The sequence below is a fragment of the Glossina fuscipes genome, unplaced genomic scaffold, assembly GCF_014805625.2.
Source record: "Glossina fuscipes isolate IAEA_lab_2018 unplaced genomic scaffold, Yale_Gfus_2 0, whole genome shotgun sequence".
Taxonomy (NCBI): Eukaryota; Metazoa; Arthropoda; class Insecta; order Diptera; family Glossinidae; genus Glossina; species Glossina fuscipes.
In genome coordinates, this window is record NW_023998414.1 from 26611156 (window position 1) to 26637915 (window position 26760).

General features: G+C 32.2%; 1 protein-coding gene across 1 annotated transcript in view; it reads left to right on the top strand.

Moving 5' to 3' along the window:
• The first annotated feature begins 379 nt into the window (after positions 1-379).
• LOC119644606 (hybrid signal transduction histidine kinase A-like) overlaps positions 380-26760 on the top strand; it is a 63987-nt gene continuing 37606 nt past the window's right edge. Inside the window, exon 1 of the mRNA XM_038044227.1 lies at positions 380-1756. Within this exon, the coding sequence (XP_037900155.1) occupies positions 418-1756 (1339 nt within the window). The 5' untranslated portion in view covers positions 380-417. The remainder of the gene's footprint in view (positions 1757-26760) is intronic.

Consider the following 26760-nt stretch of genomic DNA (forward strand, 5'->3'; position numbering starts at 1 on the left):
ACAAAGGCAAACTTTCTTGTTTGTGTAGAGAGAAACGAAAACTTGGCAAGAAATGTTTTGCTGTATGAAGTGACATTTGCCGAATCGTTATCACAGCGGAATCCAGCTCTTTTTATTTGTTTTTTAATTTTTTTTCTTGTCTCTTTCTTTTTTTTGTCTTTTTGGTTTTTTTTTTTTTTTTTTTTTGTCTTTATTTTTGTTCTTTGCCCATATGACAAACAAAAGCCAAAAATTTCACAATCAAATCGTAGAGAGATGGCAGCAGGCAACATTCTTTAGAAATGAGACAAAATTAAACTAACTAAAAGAATAAAAAATTCTCAGCAATAATAATAATAATAATAATAATAATAATAATAATAACAACAAGAACAACAATAATAAAAATAATAATAGTACGAAAGCAGGAATACAGAAATGAAAGGATTTAATAACAAATATCAGCTGAAATGCTTTAATAGCAGCAGGCCACCATTACTAACAAAAGGATTCAAATGTAAAAGAACAACAAAACAAGCAAACCCTTTATGGCAACGTAAAAATGTTTGCAGACCATTAATGCTAAGGGAAGAGAAGAAATATCAGCAAGAACAACAACAACAACAACAACAAAAAGAAAAAGAAAAACTCAGGCATAAAACTTGGGTTAGTTTGGCATGCCAATCTAACGCATTTACTAACAAAAACTGCAAAAATATCTTCAAACACTATCATCACTATTGCATGTTACAGCATGCATATAAAATTCATTTGCATACGGGTCGCGTTAAAGTGAAAAATTTTTGGAAACATTTTAGCGAAAAATGGAAATATAAGTTTCGTTGGCATAACCAACAAATAACAAATAGATGGAGATACTGCAATACAAATAATAGCTACAGTGATAGAACTAGCAGCAATGGCACTAACACAAGTAGTAACAGTAGCAGCAATCGTAGAAATAATGTCAACTGTCATGATACCAACAACATTAAGAGCAACAACAATAACACTGCCACTCTTATAAGAGATAATGTAACTGAAATCAACACAACAAACACTATTAATATGAGCAACAATGTTACAAATGGCAAAAGTAAACAAATTATGTCAACGTTTGAAAATGATCGAAAAGACAATTTTCTTATAAAATGTTGGCAAAGAGGTGCCAACTCAACAGACCATCGACAAGAGCAAATGAAACAACGAGAAGAAAAGCTCCACTTACACAAGTCTGAGCATACGCAATATAGTAAAAAATTTTCAAGCTCTTATCAAAGTTTAACAAACGCCCTTAACAACACCTCCAGTACACTTGCGTTTAGAAAAAAAAATATTGAAAATTCTTTTAAATTAAACGCTTTATTGTCAGCATCGTCAACGTTGCCGCCGCCATCGTCATCGTCATCGTCATCGTCATCATCATTGGCATTGTCGCCATCGTCGCCAACGTTATCACCCATACTAAGAATAAGCTTACAATCCTTGGTTATAATAATGTTTGCCTTGATTTTAATTTATTCATGCACATGCACACAAGCCATACGTTTGGCCAATAGCTTAACGAAAAGTTCGTCCAGCAATCGAGAACAATTATATATCGGCCTGATAGCACCTCATACAAATTTCGGTAAACGTGAATATTTACGTGCCATACACTCAGCCGTATCGGGTTTAAATAAAACACGCGGCGCCAAATTAACCTTTTTAAAGGATTATCAATTTGAACCAAGAAATATACGCTTTGACATGATGTCGCTGACGCCATCGCCGACAGGTAAGTTAAACAAATATATAAAAATAAATAAAAAAAAAACTCAAGCTCCTTAATAACTATCCTTAATTTCAAAATAAAAGCTTGTTTTTTTTGCATTTTCATTTATGTACTAATAATACAGTTATTCATCGCGTTTGATTAGTTCACCCCAAACCATTATTATCAAACATGTGTAACATATGATATCATCATAAAAAAAAAAAAAAAAAACCTTAGCCAGTGATAATGTTTTATTAAACGTCTGCATATATATGCCATCAGAGTAAGGCTCTTATTTTCAGGCTTATCCGGTATTTATACATTTAATTCTTTTAGGTATTTTGTTTTTTTTTTTTTTTCCTTTTCCTTTTCTTTTTTCTATTTTTCTTTTTGTTTAATATAAAAAAATATTAAAGTAGCTTTCAGTTTTACCATTTATGGGAAACATAAAGCAATGTAAACTGTATTATATTGTACAACATCGAAGAATTCTACAAGTTTTGAATTATGCATAGAAAGGTTGATTTGGTTGCTTTTTGTCGACTATCGCCGATAGGAAGATTATACGAAAATTTTCCTTCTATTCCAATACAAATTTTATCAAGCATCAAGCATGACAAGGAAATGGAGGGACAACTAGCATTATAGAGGCTGGAGATCTTAAGATCAATTTCGAAAGAAAGAGACGCACTTTCTATATTTATTATTAGTTATTAAAATCAATTAAAAGGTCAGTTCTTTCCTATTAGTGATATATAGAGAGATAAATCTGCTGAAAGCTCTAAAAATTGTTGAAATCAAGTTTGAGATTAAACCTTCATGCGTAAATTATTAGAACGATTTGGATATGAGACAAGAAAAAGAATGCATCTTGCAATGAAATCTTGGACACCATCACCATAACTGGCAGGCATTCGATTCTTCTTGGATTGCGTCTAAACTTAAATGTGAAAATACTTAACGTCCTCAAGTTGATTTGACAGGGCCGATGATTGATATTTCGTCCAATAACGATCTTTGTCTGACTGGAAGCTTTAATGAGGAGAATTTCAGAGAGTATTCCATCTTTCCAATAAATATTCATTATCAACAATAAATTTCGAAGTTATTTCATTCATTATAAGTTTTTTAATTTTTTTCTCGTCGCATCTTTCAATTTAACCCTTAAATGCCAATCAATGCAAATCTATATCGTATGTTCAAAACCTCATTCCACTTTGCATAGTGCTTTTTTCCCCGTTAAATGCATACTGTTGGCAATTTTATTTTATTTCAATTTTTTTATGAAATTAATTTTAAAATGAATGGGACGTGGAATGTACAGCATCGATAATAATATGAATTTAGGGGTTAAAATGGGTGATAAGTCACACTTAAAGAATGCTATGGAAAAATAAAAAATAATAAAAAGCCAAAAAACCTTTTTTTTTTCGCTTTGTACACCGACGTATTATATAAATATAAAGATGATTTTATGAAAGAGTGTAAAACATGTGTATATATATTTGCAATAATTTGCCACAGTTTATACGAATATATAAAAATTCTATTTTATGGTAAATGTATTTGAAGATTATGACAAGTGCTTTTCAAAATGTTTGGTTGTCGCTCTTTAAAGTGTTCTTCTGTGCTCGCTTTTTTTTTTTTTTTTTTTGAAATTTAATAAAATAGTACATAAAAATAAAAAATTGAAGGAGGGCAGAAAATATACGCGTGTAAGGAGGCATTGATGGATGTTAACAGTAAAATAGTTGAGAGAGCTTACATAATTTATGTACATTTTGTTTCTATTATATAATATTTAATAAGTTCTTATATTTGCTTATATTCAATTTGGGAGTTTTTGTTTTTACGATTTTTCATTTAATCATATATGAACAAGTGATTGTAAAGGTCCACTATATGAAGCATTGAAGCATAGGAAGCATGAATTTATTTAGCTTTTATTCTCCGAATTCTCCGAAATAAATCTTTTCCTATTCTATGTAAGCGCGCACACATATATACTGAACTTATTCATAAGATTAGAACAAAAGCAAATACAAGTAACTTTCGAAGATTATCTTTCCTTTTGCCTCTCCGTCTCTTATATAAATATTTACAACTGCTTTTTATTATACCCTATACCACTTGTTGAACGCAATAAACACCCACCGTTTATTATAACGTCTAATTTTGCCTGTCTAGCTGACCGCCTTACGAGGTCTATTCATATAAGTTTGTATTCAAGCTACAGATCGCAATTTTTGAGGCTTTCTGATGAAATTTGCTACACTGACGTGATTCGACGACCAAAGATGAACGGTATTGCCTTGTATTAGTCCACTTTTTCGACCCCTCTCCATATAATGGCAATTTTCAAAATTGCTCAATAGAACTCGTTGTATAATAAATAGTATTTGGAAATTATGATTTGATATGAAAAATTTTCTTTTACTGAGGACATTTTTTAAACCATCTCTCGTAAAACGGTTCCTATAACAACTGAGTTTGAAAGGTATAATTTTTAATATGCCATTGTAAATATTAGCATACAGTAACAAATTGACATAGCAGTCAACCTCATCGAATTTGGTCTATTCTTTTGGTAAGCATTGTATATAATAATTCTTTCAATATGAGAAGAGCTATCATGAAAAGTATCCCCTTGCGTGGAAACAATGTGTAAGTGTGGGTGTATTATTATCAAAACGAGTTAATACCTGTATTAGGCGAAGTGGTATAGGGTATCTAAAGATTGTCTTACCCCAATATAATTTTCTTACTTGTTTTAAATTAAAGTAGTAGTAAATAATAATAATCGCCTAACTTTCTTACCTGCCATGTTTATGTGCTTTGTGTGCGTAAGTTATTTCAATAAACGAAAAATACGAACTCTAATAAAAACTCTCACAGATCATATTCTCAATGTTTCTCACACTTTTTTCCAACCTCTCGCATTACAGTTACCTTATTGAAAATATGTGAAGAGAGAGAAATTCAATGCTTCCTCTGCACTTTTATTATTATTATATTATTATTATTATTTTTTTTTTTTTTGCCTTCTTTCCTAATTCTAAGCGCGCAATTATGAAAAGAATTTGTGTAAAACAAAGGGGCATATATACACAGGCAACTTTAACAAAACATAACAAACTACGCCACTTAAAGAATTAATGAACATTTTCTCCTTAATATATGACGATAATTTTATTGGCATTAAAGAAGAGAAATTTTATTATAATTACACGAAACCGCACGCATAAATTTCTTGCGACCGCATCATCGTAAAGTGCAGAAAAACTAAAAAATACCATAGATAAGCGTAGCAGTTAAGGATGTGAGTATTTGAGATGAGTTTGTCAAAGACAAAGAGAACGTGAGATTAAAGTGCAAATGCGAGTGTATATATATATGAAATGATGAAAATTAATAAATTTGCTTTAAAATGCATTAATACTTCGACTTCAATACTTTTCAAACTGTCCAAACTGTTTTAATTGCAATTGATTTTGTTACAGTTTTAATGCTTTATTATGAAATATTTCTTTTCCTCTTATTACGCAAATATTTAAAATAGAAATTTGCATAGGAAAAGAAAGCGGACATAAAAAAATTTATTTTCAGCTTAAACTGAAGTTTTACGTGTTTATCTAAAGGTTACATAACATTATCACATATGCGTGAATAGTTGGAGGATCATAAGCAATTTAGCCATGGTTATCGTCTCAGCAAAAATTCTGTTCGATTATCACATGAAAGCCTCAGTCGTAGTTAAAGTCTCACTCGTCTCTCAAACCCGTAATTATCCGCATTATATTATTATATATATTATAATAAGTAAGAAAATTATATTCGGTCGTTAGAATATCTTCTATACCCATTACCGTTCTCCTAAAGAAGACTAATGAAAAGTAAAAGGGATAAATTTTCATACTCTGCAATATTTATTAGATGAATGAAATATGAATGAAAGTGGAAATTTCTATGGTGTATCTGTTGTACTTTATGAGTAGCAAGCGAAAAACACGAAAAGCAAAGATAAGATGTTCACAGCTTAGGTTGCATAGTTTTTTTTCACTTTATTTTACAAATTTTTACTACAAAGTTACGCAAACAGACAGATGGACGGTTTGGGTGCATTCAACGGTTATAACTACCCATGAATTTATATATGTTTTAAGTTTTTTGAAGCTGTTTTTTTGCGTGTCATAAAGGTATTGAGAAAATAATTAAATTTTGATACACTGTAATATTGAATAGGCGTGGTCAATTTTTTCCATGCTACAGCATCGCCCATAGAATGTGGGTTAAAATTTTTGTACATTTATTTGCCATAGTTTATGAGTAATGAGTAAAAAATCAATTTTTCATTTCCTTTGAAAAGTAGAGGTGTTTGCGTGGTAGTGTCCTGTCCGCATGTCCTTTGTTCGATTTGGCCCATTTTCAATATTAATCTGCGTGCAAGCGTTTCCAATGTTTCTGCTTAAAGTCGATAGCTTCATTTTTGTGGCCAGGAGAATGTTTACAATAGACTCTATGCAGGCGGACGGACGGATATTCTTAAATCGATTTAGAAATTAATGCTGACGAATCTCTGCTCTCGATGCTGCGGGATCTCTGATGTTTCCTTCTCGAAGTGGCATTCTTTTTAATAAAATTATTATAACCTTCGTCCGTTGGTAATGGGTATAAAAATACTGCATTGAAAAGTGCCTGCCCACAAACTTGTCAAATTGGCTACATGCATAAATATGACAATGTATATATACATAAAGTGATCTTTTTTGAAATGAATGAATTGAAATGACGAAAATTTGTTTCCCAAATCGAACTATAGACTATATTACTTTAATAGTTAAATTTTTGACAATATTTCTCGAATATTTTCACCTAAAGACTAAGATGAATTTTGAATTTAATCGAACAAAATGATAGTGAAAGTAAAAAAGTAAAGTTATTCTCCTAGAAAAAAAGATATCCCAGCCCAACATATGAAAATTAAATAGGTTTGCGATACGTGTTCCTATGTGTAGCTTCGATTTGACAAAACTAATCTGGCTACTGTGGCGTGGGTAGAAACTGAAAACCCGTTGAAACGTTAATACACACATATCGTTAAATATTATTTGGCAAACTAAAAGTTTTCACCCTAATACAAGCAACTCGAGCTCGTCCTCCTGCAGCTACTTTCTAGCATGGAAGGCAAAACTAACAAAAACTTTTTTTTTTTTTTTTCTTCTAATATAACATTATATAACAATTTCGAAGCTCTTGATTAAATTTTATGTTCATTATAGTTTAGCAAGATTGTAATTCAAAAGATATATATAAAAATGCTATAATTAATGATTAAGTATTAAAGCTGCTCCCCAGGCAAGGACATCTTTTACGTTGCAGAAATGGAAGCAAAAATTGAGGACTAAAATCTGTAAAAAAAATAATCTCATTAAAGAAGTTTAATAATAATAAAAAAAATAGAAAGAAAAGAAAGGAAAACCACTTTAATCCTAAGAAACTACGTAAGGACGACTGACTGTTTGATGTGATAGAAATATAATAAGAGAAAGAAAGAGATAGAGATATGGGTTTATGTGTGTGTGTGTGTGTGTGTTCGTGTAAGTGAAATGGGGAAGGGGGAGGGGAGGATGGGAGGGAAATATAGACCGAGACAAAAATAATGAATAAAAGAAAAAGAAAGGATTAGTTGGTCCTTAAGACCCAAAGGCCTACCCTTACTTACTTAACCGCTATTGCTATTGTTTGTGCAAGACAATGAAAAAATGCAACAATCACATCGCACCATCAAAGGGGGTGAGAGTGTAATCTCTCCGCCCGTCAACCAAATAACTAACTAACTAGTTAGCTAGCTAGCTAGCTAGCTGCCGTGCCCGCATGTGTATATATTTCCTCGTACCACTTTACATAAAACTTAAACATATTATAGGTTTAAGTTCTAAACCATGCACTTGTAATTGACCGAGTTTTATATATGTATGCGTTGGTCCGTTGTTCGTACTTCTACAGCGCGTTTTACGCTTATCTTTATTTGTTTATTCATTTTTTTTTTCTTTTTTTTGCCTCGTAACCTACTTCGCGCACCACCTTCTCTATGCAAGCTCATACATTTCAAGCTCATAAACTCATTTGATTACAATTTTACTTTGTCCTTCCTTAGTTTCCGTATGAGTGTATGTTACGTACATACACATTCGTTTCGCTATGTGCACGAGAGTCTATGGTAGGATGGTATGCCGATGTATTTTTATGAAACACATTTAGAATGTTTTATAAATTAGTAAAATTAATTTTTGTTTGCTTGTAGAATTCTTTCTAAATTTTTTTATTTTTTTTATTTTTTTTTTTTTTATGCTTTGTTACTGATGTGTTTAGGAGTGGGCTTTTTTTTTTTCTCCCCCTCTCTTTTTTTTTTTTTTTTTTTTTTTTGTTTATTTATTTCCTTATGCAACAGAGAAGAGCATGAAACATCGGCTGTGTTTTTGTGTGTTTATATAACGCAAAAATGAGCCCAAAGCGTATTGCTTAATTTACTAGAGATTATAATTAATTTTAATTATAGCAAAGCGTGTAAACATAGTGGAACCTTTGCTAACATAAAATGTAAGCAAACAGCATATGCGTTGGTATTCGCACATGTGCTCGATGTGTGTTCTCCATCATCGAATTTTGTCGTTTGCTCTTTCGCCGGCTAAGTGGACTTTTGCGTCATTTTGTAAAAAATCTTAAAAAAATTCTTTTGATTCCTGTAAAAGAACAACAACACAATCTTTAAGCCATAAATGGATTTTATCGTTAAGATTGAATTTTCACTTAAAGGCAGACCTTTCTCTCTTATGATAACTTATTGTCCTTGTAAGGAACTAAGAACATAAAGCATTCAGCTTTCGTTATCAAATGGTAAATAAAATTTTTTTTTCAAAATTTTTTTTTTTTTTTTTTTTTTTTTGTTTTCCTTTGTCTTCTTGAGATAAAGAAATTCTTGTCAATTAATTTATATTCATTTAAAAGTGGTTTTACCGTCCGCACATATATTAAATGATGTGTGAACAAACAAACTTTATCCCATTGCATAAAGGAAAGCGCTACGGTGAGTGAAATTTCTTCATAAAGCAAAGTCTATTTTTGTAAACACTATGAGTCATAGGTGAGCTAAGCTAACCTCAATAAAGCAATTACGCAGAGAAGGTCAAATGTTTATAAATCATTTAAAAAAAAGTTTTAGTATTTTTCGTTCAATTTAACTTTCATTGTTTTTATAACATTTGTAGGAGAATAAAGTTGAAGTGGATCTTTTAAGACAAAGTAACTGATTTATCCAACTATTGAGTATAGTAGGTTTGAATGTTTAAACTTTAGTTGCATCCTTGATAAAGGATCTAGAAAGTACGCTTGACTGACGGCATTACTTAAGATGAACATTTTGGAAATTAATTGAAGAAATTGCATCATCGTAGACGAATTATGACTCATCGCATTTCGAATAGAATTGTAAGAATTCTGATTATAAACGAAAACGATGCAAAACCAATAACATACAACTTTTATTATATTACATGTAAATGATTTCTTATATATTTATTGTATTTTACAATAACTAATAAAAGAGCGTGAAACAAACCCCTACAATAAACCCTAAAGCTTTTCAAGTCTTTAAATGTTACAAATTTTAAGCATAAAAGAACCCTCAATAATAACATTAAATGCTTTATAGCAGCAGCAGCAGCAGCAGCAGCAGCCGAGTGAAAGACACAAGGATCTTCATTTGATGATTTCAACAATCGTGGTTTTTTGTTTTTATTTTTATTATTATAGAAAATTTTTATTATTTGCCTTCATAGAACGAATCGCTGTTCTATATGCACAACGAATGCTTTTATTTTATATAGAATCGTCTGGGAGGAAGTGGCAAAAATGAAAAAAAAAAAAAATAAAAAAAAATTAAATGCATAAATAAATAAATTGAATAAGTAACGTAAATACTTTCTATTTTATTGCAGTAAACTTACTCTTTTTATTGTTTGAGTGCAGAGAAATTTCAGAAAAAAAAAATGTATAATTAAAAAATGTACAAATGCTTACTAAATAAATGCAAACATCATTTACTTAAGATTGAAACTAGTATCAAGCCCACTAATATCATATACATATGTATGTATGTGTATGTGTGCATGTATGTATGCAATAGCAGATGCAGATATATATGAATATCAAATTATGCTTTTTCTCGTTCTTCGCCTGAACGTGATTGTGGGCAGAAAATGTCAAGTTTTGAATTTGATTTATGATCATCAACTAAATGAGACAATTGAAACTTTCATCTCAATTTTTGCTACGATACGTGGGAATGATGACAAGAGCCGATAAACGGATATAAGTAAAGGAACAGACGAACAAGCAAAAAGACATATCTCCAGGCAAATACATAACCAAACCATGGAAAGATAGACGGACAGATGGACAGAAAGATGAATAGACAGAGAAAGAGAGAGCGAGAGAGATAGAGAGAGAGAGAGAGAGAGAGAGAGAGAGAGAGAGAGAGAGAGAGAAAAAGAAATAAAGAAAGAGAGAGAAAGTGTGTGTGTGTGTGTGTGAGAGAGAGAGAGAGACAGAGAAAAAGAAAAGGACAATTTGACCTATATTAAAGGGGGTAACTCTTTTAATGTTATTTTTATTTTTTTTTTTTTGACTTAAATGACACCTTAAGTAGGAAAGAGTGATGTAAAAGGACAACTGTAAATGTGACAAAGTTTTACATAGTCAAAAAATTTCAAATAAAAGCAAATGTTACGTGATCTTGCTGTTACAATGCAACTTTCCGTTAGTTCACATATGCTTTGAACGAGATAGAATCGTTTCATAATTGCTTAGGATAAGTGAACTCAGCTTTGCTGTTATAAATAACGCAATTAGCCTGAAGGATTGTCCATGCACTGGACACTCAAAAAGCTTTCTAACTCATTGCCGCGTGACTATATTCATCTCCTGATATGCTATATGAGTTCATTCAACGCTATCAAAATCTCATTACATAGATAAATGCGACCAAGAAACCGTCATCTGGTGTTATCGTTGAAGTTATAATAAAAAAAATTTTTCCAATAAAATTTTTAAAAGCGGAAAATTTTAAAACGATATATGAAAATAGTCCTGCCAAGTATCGGGGTAATAGTTTTTGTAAAGTTTCTTCACGGTATCGAAAATTATAGAAGTGAATGTGAAAACGTTGTCGATATTCTTTGAGATTGTTTCAGTTACTTCTCTATTGGGGGAAGATAAGGGAGCAGATCTTATCCACTTTTTAACTTCGTCTCTTAAGCGATCACTGGCTTCGTTCTTGGGTCTGTAGCAACTCTGCAAAAGAAAGGTTTCCCTATTGGTAGCAATTGGTATATGCAAAAGCTCGGTAGTTCCAGCTATCACTATATGCTATACGACTTGTGCCAAGGTGGCATTGAGATAGTGCAGATGTATGCACCAATAAGAACGACTTGAGATTTTGTTATAGCAACCAGTTCCGAAACTTTTTTGTTAATCGAATTAAGTATGTCCGTCCTTCCCTCTGCCTATTTAATCTTAGTCTATGTGTTTTTAAACTCTGCTCTACATATTGAAATTTTTAGATTATTTTGCAGAAATTTGTTACATTTGATAGTGCTGTCCTTGTAACGGTCCTCATGAAAAGTGAGATTTTGTATGGTAATAAAGTGTACATTATTGTTGCTATTTTATTATGAGTAACGTTGGTTGACGTTCTGCTCTCCCTCCCGATCTCATGATAGATAAGGAATTACATTAAACAAAGTCTTGTAGGATATTTTCAAGGCGGTCTTGTTCGACTTTAACGTTTTGCAAGATTGTGAAAAAATTTCTTGTCCCATTTGTTGGTGAATCGAATGTCTATGCAAAGCTTAGCGGTAAACTTAACTTGCGACGCCATATATCAATGTCATTAATAATGGATAATGTGCTAAATGGCTATGACTAAATACACTTGTAATTTTACGCTGATCCCTAACATGTACACATCTCAAGTGGTCCCTATTGAGTATTTGTGATTGTTGCAAATGGCAAATGGGCAAAGGATATTTTCGGCGATGTTTACAAAGATGCGAAAAACAAATTATAAATATTCGGCTCTAGTCGAAATGTCTCTGATACCTACCAATGAAATGGCGACTGAAAATTGTAGATGCGATGAGAGTCCAATTTGAAAAGCAGGTTAGAAATCAATTGTATCTTGATTTCAGAAGATGCCAAATGAAAGCAGCTCGTGAGACGAATTTTTTCAAAAGCAATTTTATAGCGATTCGTAAGGATTAACTAGATGTACCGTATACCCCGACGACCCGTATGCCCGTAATTTACGAGAAACTATACGACCACAGTTGAGTCGAATGGTGTCAACGCATAAGCGTCGAGAACAGCTGTTGTGTGACAATGGTTTTAAAGGTTTGTTGTGTGCCGTATATTAAATGAAAGTTGAAGTTAATGTCCACATATTAAAAATATGTCATTCTAAGTTTTTCACTAATGCCAAGTTAGGTTATATTTTGAAGAAAAGTTTAAAAAAAGTTTTTTTTTTTCTCTCGTCAAGAACATTCGATCTCTTAGTTCCAAAAAATCAGTTGAAATCAATAGAAAGATATGCGCTGTGTATGAGGAGAATAGCGTAACGCATACCGCTTGCATTTTCGCATTGAATCGAGGCTTTAATAGACTTCTAAATGGGTTTATATGACATCTTGATCGATCGTACATAGCTTTAATTAATGAAAAAGAAACAAATAGAAAAAAAAAAAAAAAAAACAATGATTCACTCAATTTTCTTAACGGCCTTGTTCGTACGTACGGAACTCTATATAAACAATATTCGTTTTATAATGTTAACCTGATGAAGAAAATATATATATATATATATATATGTACAAGATTTCCGATATGATTTTTAGCAAATCAAACGATAAAGTTAACGTATTCCCGTACAGATGTACGTACAATAATGTCCGTAAGTATGCCTTACAGGCTCTTGCTTTTTACCACTTATTGTAATAGGTATTCACATACGTAAAGCCAGACACACACATACGTCCTTGGAGGGACATTAAAGCGATGTTCATCTACATTCAAGCGTAGGCTTTCACACATTTTTGTGTTTATTTAAGTGCTTATTGTCTGGTCTCCTTAAGTAGGTTTTTGTTGGGCATAGTAAAGACAAAAACAAAAACAAAAACAACAACAACAACAACAAAAACATAAAAAAAATAAAGGAAAAGCTTATATTTTCTTACTTATTATTATTGTTGTTGATATACTTGAGTTTGTGTATATATATATGTATATATTAATTGCATTTTATACTTATATATATATATATACGTAGGTCTATGTCAGGTGTTAATGGGTATTTGGTGTTGTCGTAAAATTACGAAAATATTATATAAGTGTTGCTTTTTTTTTTATTTCCAAAAAGAAGACGAAAACTAGAGAAAAAAATATATCATTGCTTCCGGCAAATTGGCACTTGAAGATATCCTAGTCTTTGCATGTGTGTGTGTGTGTGTGTGTGTGTGTGTGTGTGTGTGTGTTTAAATCAGCATTAAAAAATTTCTCTTGTTTTCTTTTGAAACAAAAGCTTATGTACTTAATAACATGATTGCAAAACTTGTTGATAATGAGTTTTTTTAATTTTATTTTAAATGTCGTTTCGTTGGCTTCTCTCTTTCCCGAATGCTATGGTGAAACACAAAGAATTGTAAACTTGGTATACCTTCCGGTAATTGCCGCACAGCTTTCGCAATATTGTTTGACTTTTTACTTGCGATGTCAGAACAGGATTTAATCAGTTTTTTGCTAACGCTAAAGGACTTGTTGTTGATTTTACTTCAAAGCTTCAAAACCGTGCAATGTTTAATAGCAATTTCGGTTGAAATACTTTCAAAATACTTTCATTGTAATTTTTGTTTTCCAATTAAAGGCAAACAAAATGCGATTTTATTAGTTATTAGGGGAAAACTTACAATATTAGAAAATTTTAAGTATTATAATATAAATCAATAGAATTCGTGCGAAAGATATTTATTTCGAGTTTACAGGAATATATGGAATGATCATCATATTACATGTATATATGTATACGATTCGAATCCATCCGTGCTCATCGTTGTTGGTATTTACTTCATTAGCTTGAGATTTTGCATCGATGCTTTTTAATAAGTCGATCTGGCCCTATATGGGGTACGAATATTTATGATTAGCTGTCGAAGAGTTTGTTGCGTTTGGCCAAGAACTGCGTTGTAATCACTTCAGTAGGGTAGCTTGTGCTGTTGTGAAAAATTTAGATGAAAACGTTCCCAGTCGACGCGATATAGACATTGGTTATAAAAAAACGCCTAAATATTGTTTTCTCACTTGACATGGGCGGAAGGATTGATCGGAACCCTTCTATATATATTATAAACAAAAGGGGAGAATTAAAAGGATTTTCGATGATTTTCCCCAATTAAAGCCAGGCACAGAAGCAAACATGTAGTTTTTGGAATATGTTGTTGGTTTTTTTATTACTTCTTTTCTTTTTTTTTTTTTGTATCCCCCGGAAATGTGCGTCGTACTTGGATGAGTGTCATCGGTATAAAGATTTTTGTTTTTTGTTTTTTTCATTCATAAAAAATATTTGGTTGTTCTCCGTTGATTTTCGCAAAGGAAGTTGATAACGTAAAAGATATCGTTTACGTATTGATGTTGAATTAATTATCATAGTTTTTATTGTTTATTGAACGTTATGGGCTTGAAAACAAAAAAGGAAAATAAAAAAAGAAAAAACATGAAAGCACATGAATATGAATGATATGTGCAAACGGAGAAAATTCTCAGCGGTATTAATAAAAATATTTATTAAAAATTATATATAATTTTTTTTTTTTTTATTTTCATGGATATTTACATAAATAATTGAACGTCAAGGGAAAGATTATTGTATTCAACGCCCTAAAGCCGATTGACAAAACTGATTCACTCAGATTTAAATTTAATTTCACACTACCTTCCCTCTAATTTTATTACCCCGTTTACAACATTGAAATATACATTTAATCATAACGAAACTCTAAAAGGCTTTAATTGCTGTTCAGTCTGTCCGTCCTTGTTATTGTTGAGATAGAAAATAGGAGAATTCATATTAAAATGTGATTGATTACGGTCTATGGAAGCAGGAATGCCCGAAAAACAACATTAAAAGGGAAAATTATCTCAAACGGTCGCGTAAATAACTTTGAATACGTCGTAGACATTGTTGAAAAATTTGCCATCACAGCTTTATGAAAGCATAGAATGATAAGAAAACAAGTAAAAAATTTATATTTGGTCGGTACCGAATCTTTTATGCCCATCATCGTGATCCTAAAAAAAAAAAAAAAGGAAAAGAACTACATTTTTATGCTCTAAATTATTGGATGGGGGCGTTTGTATTGGTCTATGTACTGCACATTATGAGTAAATAACACGGAAAGCAAAAGCGTTCACAATTTTTGTTACATAGGCTCATGAGCCTATTGTGGGCGTGTTCATTAAAAAGTTTAGTTCCTTTTCAAATTCTCTTGCGAGTTTGGAAGCAATAATATCACTTTTGCGTACGGGAAAACCCCACAACTACTACAGATGAAAGGTCGGACATTCTTAGGTGTATTCCGAATTCGAAAGTGGGCAAGTGGGATATATGTACTTTTAGGGTTTACTTTTGCGCGCAATAAAAGTTTCGAAAAAAATGAAATTATGACATGCTATAAAATTAGGTAGGCGTGGCCGATTTTTCCAATTTTTTTTAGAGCTACTACAACATCGGCCATGAAATGTATGCTCAACTAATGGGCAAATAACCGATTTTTGATTCCTTTCATAAAAGAGAGGTGTGCTCACTTGAGCACACAATAGTATTGCAGGCGTGTACCTCGACCTAGTTGGCCCATTTTCAATACAAACAATGCGTGCAAGAACTTTTTGCCTTTGTCTTTCTGCCATTTTGCGGGCATAAGAACATATAAAACAGAGAGTAAACAGACAGACAAACGGACATTATGACATATAGGCATGCTTAGATCAATCTAAAATATTATGCTGATCAATAATATATACACTGTGTGGTGCTTGTGATGCTATCTTCTGAAAATGAATATATCCCTAATTTTTCGGTGACGATAAGCCTATGCGAGATCATGTCTATGCAAAATTCAACCCAAAGAACACATACAACTGGTGAATGATAGTACACCGAATAGCAGATAATAATTCGCTTATTTTGGTTTTGGATATCGTAGCAAATCCATTGTTCGTCCCCCGTAACGATTCAACTGCACCCCCCCTTCGAATTGAGTAAAAAAAGTCACGTTTCCAGCATATGCTGTTACCATAGCGAAAAATACAACATCTTTGTTGTTAGGGAAAATAAGGTTGCGTTGCGAGATATGCTGGCATTACGATTGGTTATTGTTACCAGATGTCCAAGCTATAAAACAAATAGCAAACATGTCGTTAACGTTAGCTAGTTGTGTGTGAAAGTCGGAAATGTTGTTGCGCACCTTATAGTGGGTTTTTTGAATGCATACAGTGAATGAATACCAAATTCGAGGAGAATTTTTTTTTTTTTGCTTTGCTAACTAAAGTCTATTATTCATCAGCTTATACGTTTGCCAAAGCACACGATGATGAGATTTCGCGATGTCCCTTGTAGATTTTTTTAAAGTAAATGACTGTAAAATTCAGGAAATTTTTATGCTTGAGATGTTTAAGAATTTTTAATAAACTTTATTTAAGTTTTTATAAAATAGCATTAAAAACGCTAAAGCTCTTTATTATTATTACTCATGCACATGCTTTAGGAAAAAGTTCGAAATCAATTTAACTGACATAAAAGAAAACATGTAAGCGCAAGATGGAAAAAACTAATTAAGAGCGATCTAATAATTTAATCAAAATACTTCGAGACTCTTTTTTCATTTTCCATTCCCCTGTAATATAATATTTTTTAAGCAGCTGCTTAAAAATGTTAAAGAGATTGAATAGAAATGAAGGAAACCACCATTTAAAAGAGAATGTTTGGAAACTAAAAAAAGAAAATCCACCTTCCCCCTTCGCTTAAAATTGCCAATGTAAATAAAGGTCTATTATTGGGCTGATCAGGTTCATTTTTCACTCTCTCCTTTTAGCTGACTCGAGGAAACTTTTTATACTGGATGGGATTTTCAAAGTTTGTTTCTGGTATGGAGAAAAAGAAGATTAAATTTTGATACATTATAATATTGCGTAGGCATGGTCAATTTTTCAGGCTATTTTTGTACAGGTACTACAGCATCGCCCATACAGTAGACGACAAAATTTTTATAGATATATCTACTGTAAGTTATAAGCAAAAGTTATAAGGAAAACTAATTTTTTTTTTATTCCTTTTGAAAAACATGTTGTGTTGTTTTCATTTTATCTGCTACTGTGCGGGTATCCGCTAACCGATTCGGCCCATTTTCCAATACCAATCTGCGCGCATGAACTTTCAATGTTTCTACCAGATATTAAGTCGATTTTTGCGGCCATGAGAATATTTACAAATGATATTATAGAGACGGACAGGTGGACAGACGGACAGATGCTTTAACCGATTTAGAATTTAATGCTGATCAAGAATATATACATATATATTTCACATTGTCTCTGAAGCGTCCTTTTGGGCATTGCAAACGTTTCAATAAAATGAATGCACCGCTCACCCATCGGTGATGGATGGGGGATATAAAAAATAGAAGAAAAACACACCGAAAATTCTTAAATGTCTCTTACTTTATTTAAATGAATTTTGCCGCTGCATCGTCCCAGTATGCATAGCGCATAGATTATTAAATTCTTTGCAAAAAGAAAATGATAATAAATTATGCTTTTTGCTTAAAAGATGACTGACTCAGTGTATTCCGGTGACTGTTAGTTTAATTACTTTTCTTAATTGTCTCATCACAAATATTTACGATTATTTTATTTTACACAATATGACTTTAGCACTTTCTATATATTTAACTAATTTATTTATTTAACAAATAAATAAATGCTTTAATAAGCTTTTTAATCACTCCTATATACAACCAACCACATATGTGGTTTATTTTTGCGTAATTTAGTTCATATATAAATTGTACGTAAAAAAAAAAAAAAAAAAAAAAAAAAAAAAAAAAAGTGAAAATTAACTTTCATTTATTATACGGTGCAAAGGCTACGGTTAAAGTGCCTTGAGGGAATCAGAAAAAAAAACCTGATTAGGTACTATTTGTTTTTTTTTTTTTTAATTTTTGTACCCTATACCACTTATGGTATGAGTGCAAGAATATGCAACATACTGGCGAACATAATACAAATTCACGTTTTATTGTCTCAATCGATTCAGGATTATTTTCTTAGTAGATTTTAACACTGCACACATTGCCTGTCCGGTTATCCGTCTGTCTGTCTGACATCTCTTAATTGTATTTTTGTTTGCCAACTACAGGTTGCAAATTCTTTGAATATTTTCACTCAAGGGCAAAGCCTATTAAATATGGTAATGGATGGGTTCAAATCACTTTTGCCATTGATAAGCAATTTTTGAAAATTTTTCAACAAAACTCAATTTGTTCAATTGACGTCAATGGATATCTGCAGTAACAGTCTGGTACGGTTTTAGTAATCTACTACACCTTGCTGATTCCATCATATGCACAGCAAAAATTTATGGCCTTGAATATTAAGCCTCACCGTCGATGTGAATGGCTCTCCTTCACTAACCCATAACTTGTCACGCTTGGAATGATCGTAGTAAATCCACTTCCAGTCATCGTCAGTCACAATACGCCACAGATTATTCTTTTTTTTTTGCTTGTCAAGCAATGTACCTGACCCGTTGAAACGGTTCAAAATGGCATTTTCAGTCAATTTGCCTTCTTTTGAAGCTCTCCCCTCGAAAACGCCTACAAATAGTTGGCTCGTCAATGGCTAAGGTATTCGAAAGTTCCTTGAGAGTTTGAGGTGGGTTTTCGGCCAATAAGTCCTTTGTTCCTCCAGACCGTTCTTTGTCAACGGGTAGGGGAAAGTTTGGATATGGTGGGGAATCTTTTTGAATTTCTTTCTTCTCATATAAGCGCTTCTACGAAAAATAATGCAGCGACTTTAAATCACTTAGGCTAATGTTTTGGCGCCATTCTATCTAAGCGTTCTCACCAAAGGTAAGCCTTTATATCCAAAAAATACAAGTAAGGATTGATAAGATTTTTAAAAGGAAAACGAAATATTTTAAGTTCGGACTACGTCAATTCACGTTTTAGACCCCCGACCATATAAGACTTTTCATGAAAAATAGAACTGTACATGGCCGTAGAGAATAATTTTTGGTGTATTACCACGTAAAAGAATGAAAAACTTTATTGCAGTTAGTGGTATAGGGTATTCAATAGTCATCCTCGTCCGGCTGTAATGCGTTTACTTGTTTATTTCTATTTTCACAAAAAAAAAAAAAAAAAAAAAAAAAAAAAATGGAAATAAAAAAGCAAAAAATGCAAAGCAAAGGATTGTAAACGAAAAAAAATTATTCCTTTTGCGAATAAACTGCAAACAGAAACCTACTCTGCTGCAGATGTTGTTCATTAAGAAAAAATAAGTAAGAAACTTATGTTCGTCTTAGAGCGAATTTCTAATGCCCACCATAACAAATTAGGTGGGAAAAATTATTAATTAAAGGCGTGTCCACTTGTCCCAGGCATCTCGAAATGGTTCTAAGAAATATGTGCACCAATATTCAGTTCAGCATGTATTTTAGGCCAAAAGTTAAGGATTATTTGCTTTGCCGTCTGTGTTTGTAGGTAGATTGTACTCGTCTTTGGTCAAAGTTTGTTTTTTGCCTATTGTGGATGAATCATCATCACGGATGGAGGCAAATTCACTGTCAGAACGTTTACAACGCTTCAGAGACACCATATGGCATAGCTATGCCTGAGTAGTATCAAGTTTTGATTCGTATCTGCCTGTTCGTCTATGTAATGTCTCAGGTATATAACCTGCAAAATTCTCGACAAGTGCCAAATTTGGAATCCATTCAAGCATGTCCATCTGCTCATCTCTTCCTCTGCTTATCTGTGCAATGTCTGCGTTAAAAAAATTCTTCCATTTGCAGGGCAAAAATCCGCACCTACTACAAAAAATTCTACAAATATTGATCAAATCAACCCCACCCACATAATGTTAAGAAGTATGAAAGTTTAGTTCCTTGCCATTTTTTTTTTTTTGTTTTTCTTTCTTTGTTTAAACTTTGTTACACTAAAGTTAATATAATTCCTTTACTTGCTCCTTATTAGTTTTTGCTGTTAACAATTAAACGAACAGAGATTGATCGTCTCAAGTTCGCGCAAATCTTAAGCAACCCGTTCGCAGTTTGGTTCTATTTTGGAATTGGTTGGCTTGCTTCTATATTGAAATGATTTGTAAAAATGAACGAGAATTACGTTCTAACGTTCGTTACGATTTTGACGATTTGATCCTGGGAGACGGAAGGCCAAACATATCGAGTTAAACAAATCGATCTGGAATCGCAGACAGATTACGTCCAATTTGCGGTGAACAAGACAAATTTCGATTGATGGTGAAATTATTTAGAGATCAGCGCAACAAAAAAACAACTAATCATTTTAGTTACAAGCAATTAAGAATTCATATATATGGGCAACTCGCCTCCTATTATCTGCCTTTTACTTGAAAACATGCTCCAATCACTTTGTTCATCTCTACCTTATGAGTTTTACCAAATCTTATTATTAAATGCCCAAAAAATGGGCCTAACATGATTCAATGTTGACGTGCAACTGAAAATATATGCTCGCCTTTGTCACCCCGCCTGTACGGAATTATAAACGTAGACGCTACTAAGATATTAATAAAATTAATATACTCTCACTGTGCACTCTGTGCGAGTGTGTAAGAATCAGCCCCAATCATGAAAGTTTAAAAGTTTTTTTATTTCTTTATTAAATTACGTACAATTAAAATATGTACATATATATATATATATATATATATATATATATATAAAGAGAGAAAAATATAAAAAAAAAGAAAATGAGACTCTTATGGAGGTGTATGTGTAGATGAGAGAAAACATTTTTTTTAAATGGCGGACACCTTTTTTTTTTTTTTTTTTTTCTCCTATTCCTTTGTCGAAATTATTTTTATTATATATATATATATATATATATATATATATATATATAAAATATTTTACTTCGTTCTTTACACAAACATGCACTTGACATAGTACGGTTACCGCACATATATAGTATATCATCTACAATAAGATAGAGATAAAATAGAAACTCGAATGTTTGCAGCCATTGTACACAGATACTAAATAAAAACAAAAAGGAAACGAATATAATTGAAAAACCCATCTTCTGTTATTAGAATATTTTGCACTTTTTTTTTTTTTTTGTGCGTTTCATTACGTCACTCATTCGCTCTGTTTGGATAGAAGACTGAAAAATTTTGCTATAAGTTGATTTTTTTTCCGATATACTCGCAACATGGATATCGTCAAATGATATTAATAGCCTTTGGGATGTTAATACTAATGAAATCATTCCACTCTCATCTATGCTAATATTTGGTAAAAACTAACATCTTTTATTCCTTAGGACATACATCTAGTGTATCAAATACATTTCAGCAACTACGAAAAATATTCTCTACGAGAACATATGGTTATATATATATTATATATATATATTATATATATGAATATGAACAATGAATATGAACAATGTCCGAAACATAAGTACTGGACAATTTCTCAAACGAATAAATACAGAGTTTTTAAGTTTCTTTTGCTTTTTTCCGCATGAGTTTGTCACTTATACTGTACGAGAGAATTTTATAATTCACATATACCTAAAAGTGTACGTATCGCTTGCATATGTTGAATATGACGCTTGAATATGTTCCCGTTCTGCACCCACCGTCCTAGTATCGACAAATCGAAATGATTGAATAAATCGGAAAACATGTTTCGTTACTACGATGCGAAAATGAATTACTATATGTAGTCCTTTACATCCACTCAAGAAACGTAGACTTCTCTTAGTTATCTTTCTCTTAGTGCAGTTAATAAAGGACATTATTGATGTGTCAGGGATGTGTTAAATGAAAAAAAATTTCAATATACTTTTTCCATCCATCATTGGATACTTCCATGTAGATTTAATTATGAAGGATTAACAGTTGTAACAGTTTACATAATCTCTTTGTCGAACTCAATAGCTAGCTTTAAATCTGTTCTCCTATAAAGTTCGAGCATTCCCGTTATAATAAGCAATAAATAAAAGTCGCGTATAGCTCGCAATAAACTAAGAGATACTTTTAACGATTGTGGTTGCCATGCAAGTCTTAGCATGTTTGGCGACACCTAGGGTGATACTATTGCGCTTCGAAACGTATCGACATTTTTTGGTTATGACGTGAGAATACCTTTTATTTTCCTTGACATTTTATAGTCTCATTAATTCATTTATGATACGAAATTTCAAGTTAATTGCTTCTCCGTTGTCCGTATTTAATATTAAAAAATAATATTATCTTTAAAAAAAACTTATAATAATAGTTGGCTAATTCAGCTGAAGCTTAATTCTACCTGAATTAAAAATAAATCAATTGAAATGAATAATTAATTAATAATGAAAATAGAGACGAATGAAGGTATAACGTAGTAAAAATTCATTATGAAATTTCTCAATTAATTTGCTCATTAACAACGACATAACTCGTTCGGCTCGACTGATTCGGACCTCGCTTTACACAATGACGAACGTAGAAGCAAAAGTATTCGTTTTCATTGCATTTCAACTTTGAGGCCAATTATTCTTCATTTAAGCTGGATAATTCAATCTGTGTCATCGCTGATGCTATGATATATATAGTGTATATATAGACAATTACATTAAGGCTACCTTTCCAAAATATCTGCAATCAGTTTTCGTATAACACAAATAAGGTTAAAATAAATTGATTGATCGATATAGAAGGCGTAGAGGCATCGAAACGCCAAACCCGTCGACAGACGAAACCTAACCTACCGAACAGGCATTACTCTAAGTTTTGGGCCTTTGATTAGACGCCCCACCTTTTGGTCTCCTTCGGCTCATGATTTCTATGGGACACCCCGATTCTTATTTTTACAATTTCTATTAATTTTTATTTTTTCGACCTTCGTTCGTCACGCTTAATTCCCCGAAAAAACTTAACAAACCAAGTAACGCCAGACTGCACTCAAGACGATACTCAAGACGTCAACTGACTTGGTTCAAATTTAGCAAAACATAATTTACCGGTCAAAGATTTTATTATTTCCAAGTTGCTTCCATGGTAACGAATCACAGATTGGACTTTGTCGCTTCATAAGAGTGCTCATGAGAACCTTTATATATGGTGCGGTTTAAAAAATAGACCTACACGATCCAAATTCACTATGGTTAATTAATCAAGGACCAAATCTCATCATCGATTATTAAAAATTAGATCGTTTTGGTATAGGGGATAAAAATTTTTTTGGAACCCTTATATGAATCGGGATCAATCAAAAATGCGTTCGCTGTTCAAATTTTGTAAAGTTGATTTTTATGGCAAATTGTCATTATAATCTCTCTTTCATCAAGAAGAATGGAAAATTCGAGCCTTTTACTGTATAAAGATTCCGTTTCCGTATACATATATATATATATATATATATATACATATATATTTGCCTTCCGTTAGAGATTGACATCATTCACCGGAGTCCAATGAGGTTAATACATTTTATTAGCAGTTTAGGACCAAAGCGTGTTAGTTGCTTGATTGTCTTGCAAGTAACAGGACAGGAATCATGATAGAAGAGTGAAGCTTAGTGCATTCATTTTTGATTTAACTTCTCGGATTAGGTTTGTATTCGGGGTTTATTATGCGAACATATAAGCTTGAGTAGTTAACTGCCATTGCCAACGTATATACCCGTCGTGGGCATATGGTAATACTTTGTAAAAGTTTTTGCGACGTGATTTAATTGCATATTTTTCAAAGAGTTCACAATAGTTAACTGAGAAAAATGGAAAGAAACTCAGAAGAAAATGAAAATTTCTTCCTGTGTCATGGACTTAATTTCAATGCACATTATCATTTATCTGCTGAAAAGAAATTTCAAGAAAAAAAAATAAATACTGTTTGTTAGATGTTAAGTAATTGAATTAATTTCTACTTTCGCACTTCCACGTTTTACTTCATTTCACATCATATTTCCGCTTGTTACACAATTTCAATCAATACCTGTCAAAGCGTAGACATTAAGCTTTGATATTCGGCACGTGCTTATTCATTCACGTCTTCACACACACACACACACACACACACACACACATAAATTCATACATTCTGTTTTTGGTAAATTTTTAATATAGAAATAGAATCATTCGAATAGTATTTATGTAGCGAGCCATTTTATTACATCAAACTAGTTCAGACACTTAAAACAAACTATGCGAACTATTTATGCTCCGTCTTTGCTTATGCGCAGAGAATAGTTTAGGGTGTTCAAAGTCGGACCTATTTTGAACTTATGGTCAAAAAGTATACTACATGAAGAAAAAAAACTTAGAAGAAGAAGAATTGCTGAAAATATTTTCTGATAAGAAGCGTCGAACAATGGGGAATACTACTTATTGTACATATCTCTTCATCTCATAACAACTTCAATTTCATTGCTTTATATTACGAAAGTTGTTGCTGAATTATTGCATCTGAACTTTTCGCATCTTCTGCGCAAATTTGATGCAACTGTGTATGCACACGAAAAAGAAAAGACTTTATATAATGCTTGCATGCGAAAGCCATCATTCTTCCGCAGGTTATAAATATATAAATTTTTGAAGAAAATTCTCGGATTTAAACGACAACAAAAAAGAAAAAAGCAAAAGTACATTTCTCATCATTGAAACACGTTATATGCGTACGTTATGTCAAATCGCTTGCAAAAAAATTAATTATTCGTAATTTTGGGTAGCCACGGCCGCTTGATTCCTTTTTTGGACCGAGAGAGTAAAGTGTGTCGTAAAGCAAATGTGAAAAGCTTCAGCCTTCTAATTTTAAAAATTTCCGAGTAACTGGCAAAAATCCAAAAAAACTTTTGTTAAAAAGAATTTACGCTCCATTGCGCGCTTCTGTTCGGATCAATTTGGTCCATATCCAATATCAACCTGTGTGCAGAAATTTCCAATGTTTCTACCAAGTTTGAAGTCGATATTTTCATTTTTGCGACCAGGAGAGTGCCAAAAACACACCACGCAAGCACCCAGACGGACAGACATGGCTAAATCAACTCGGAATTTCATGCTGATCACGAGTATATATATACTTTATATAGAGTTTTTGCAGATTCCTTTTTAATGTTACATAAATTTTGGAAAAAGGAACAAAATGAGTAAACTTCCACTCAATCTTACACTGATGGGTATAAAAAGATAAATTTTGAAATTTGAAAAATGGAAAATGGAAAATTTCAAAAAATCTTAAACAAAATACGTATCCTAATTAGCTGTAAAATTAACGTCAAGACAAATTAAAGATTTATTGCTTTATAAAGATCTATTATTTTGCATTGGTAATCCCTTTAAGCTTAAACCCATACCATATAACGATAGTTAATTAAAATACACAATATGTAGACATTTCAGTAGAAGCTTCTGCTAATGAAAAGACCACAATCCAGAATTTACAAAGTTACAAAATTATATTATGTATTGCCTCGTTCGTATATTTGTGTGTATGTATGTGTGTGTGTGTGTGTGTGTGTGTGTGTGTGTGTGTGTGTGTGTGTATGTGCGTACGCAATCGCAAAATACAACTTTTCAGATAATTTAATGTAAAATTCTGAAAATAACTTAAGCTTTTGGGAGAATTTATTAAATAAATAAAAACTCAACAACGTATAAATAAGATTATGTGCATGGCGACGAGAACGAGAAAATAAAACTTCGGTAAAACAAAGCTATAAAAACCACACGAACAATGCTACTACACGGTAAAAACATGATAAAATACTTTGTTTAAAAAAAAGGAAAAAGAAATATATATATATAAATATATTTTTTAAAATTTATTTATATGAAAACGTGCCAAAAACTTTATCACTACCGAAGCAATAGTAGTATAAAAGAGTGTTGCGAGTGGTTTAGACCAGCATCACCTAGCAAAGAAATAAAGAGACAAAGGTAGAAAAGTTTTTTAATATAATAAAAAAAAGAGCAATAACCACAATTACGTACACAATTTAACGCGTAAATTTAGTGCAATTGAAAAGTCGCCGTTATCACCGAACTTACACCGTAACCGTAACAAAACCATGCAATCACAGACGAATCCTTATATGGGTTACTCGAAAAACTAATCTAAAAGTGTATGATGAAGGTCTTCATGATCGTGGGCAGGCTAGTAGCGTACATTATTACCACAACGACTAGAAAGTAAGATGTGTGAACTCAGTTTTTTAATACAATGGTTCAGATAATTACTCGATCAAGTAAGAACAAGTAAGCACTTGACGTGATTGAAGATGCTTTTTAGTATGGAATAGCGATTCGATTTGACAGTTCTTTACTTCTGTCATTTCAATTCTGTCAATACCTTGAACATTTCACATTTCGCTGTTTAGCGATCCTTGTCATCCGACTTTTTTGACGTTTGTATCGTTTCTATTTTCTTGACTTTTGCAATCTTCTCATCATGTCTACAACGATCGACATCGATCATCATTCGTACATGAATTCACAGGTGTCTGCTTCCATCTGCATTCTTTCTATTTGAAGACCATTTAGAAGATTTTTATACCCATGATCAAAGTATGATGGATATATTGATTTTACCAGAAGATTTGCAACGTCCAGAAGAAAGCTCCACAAACCCCACAAAGTATACATATACTTGATAAGCCTTCAATTCTGAATCGATGTAAC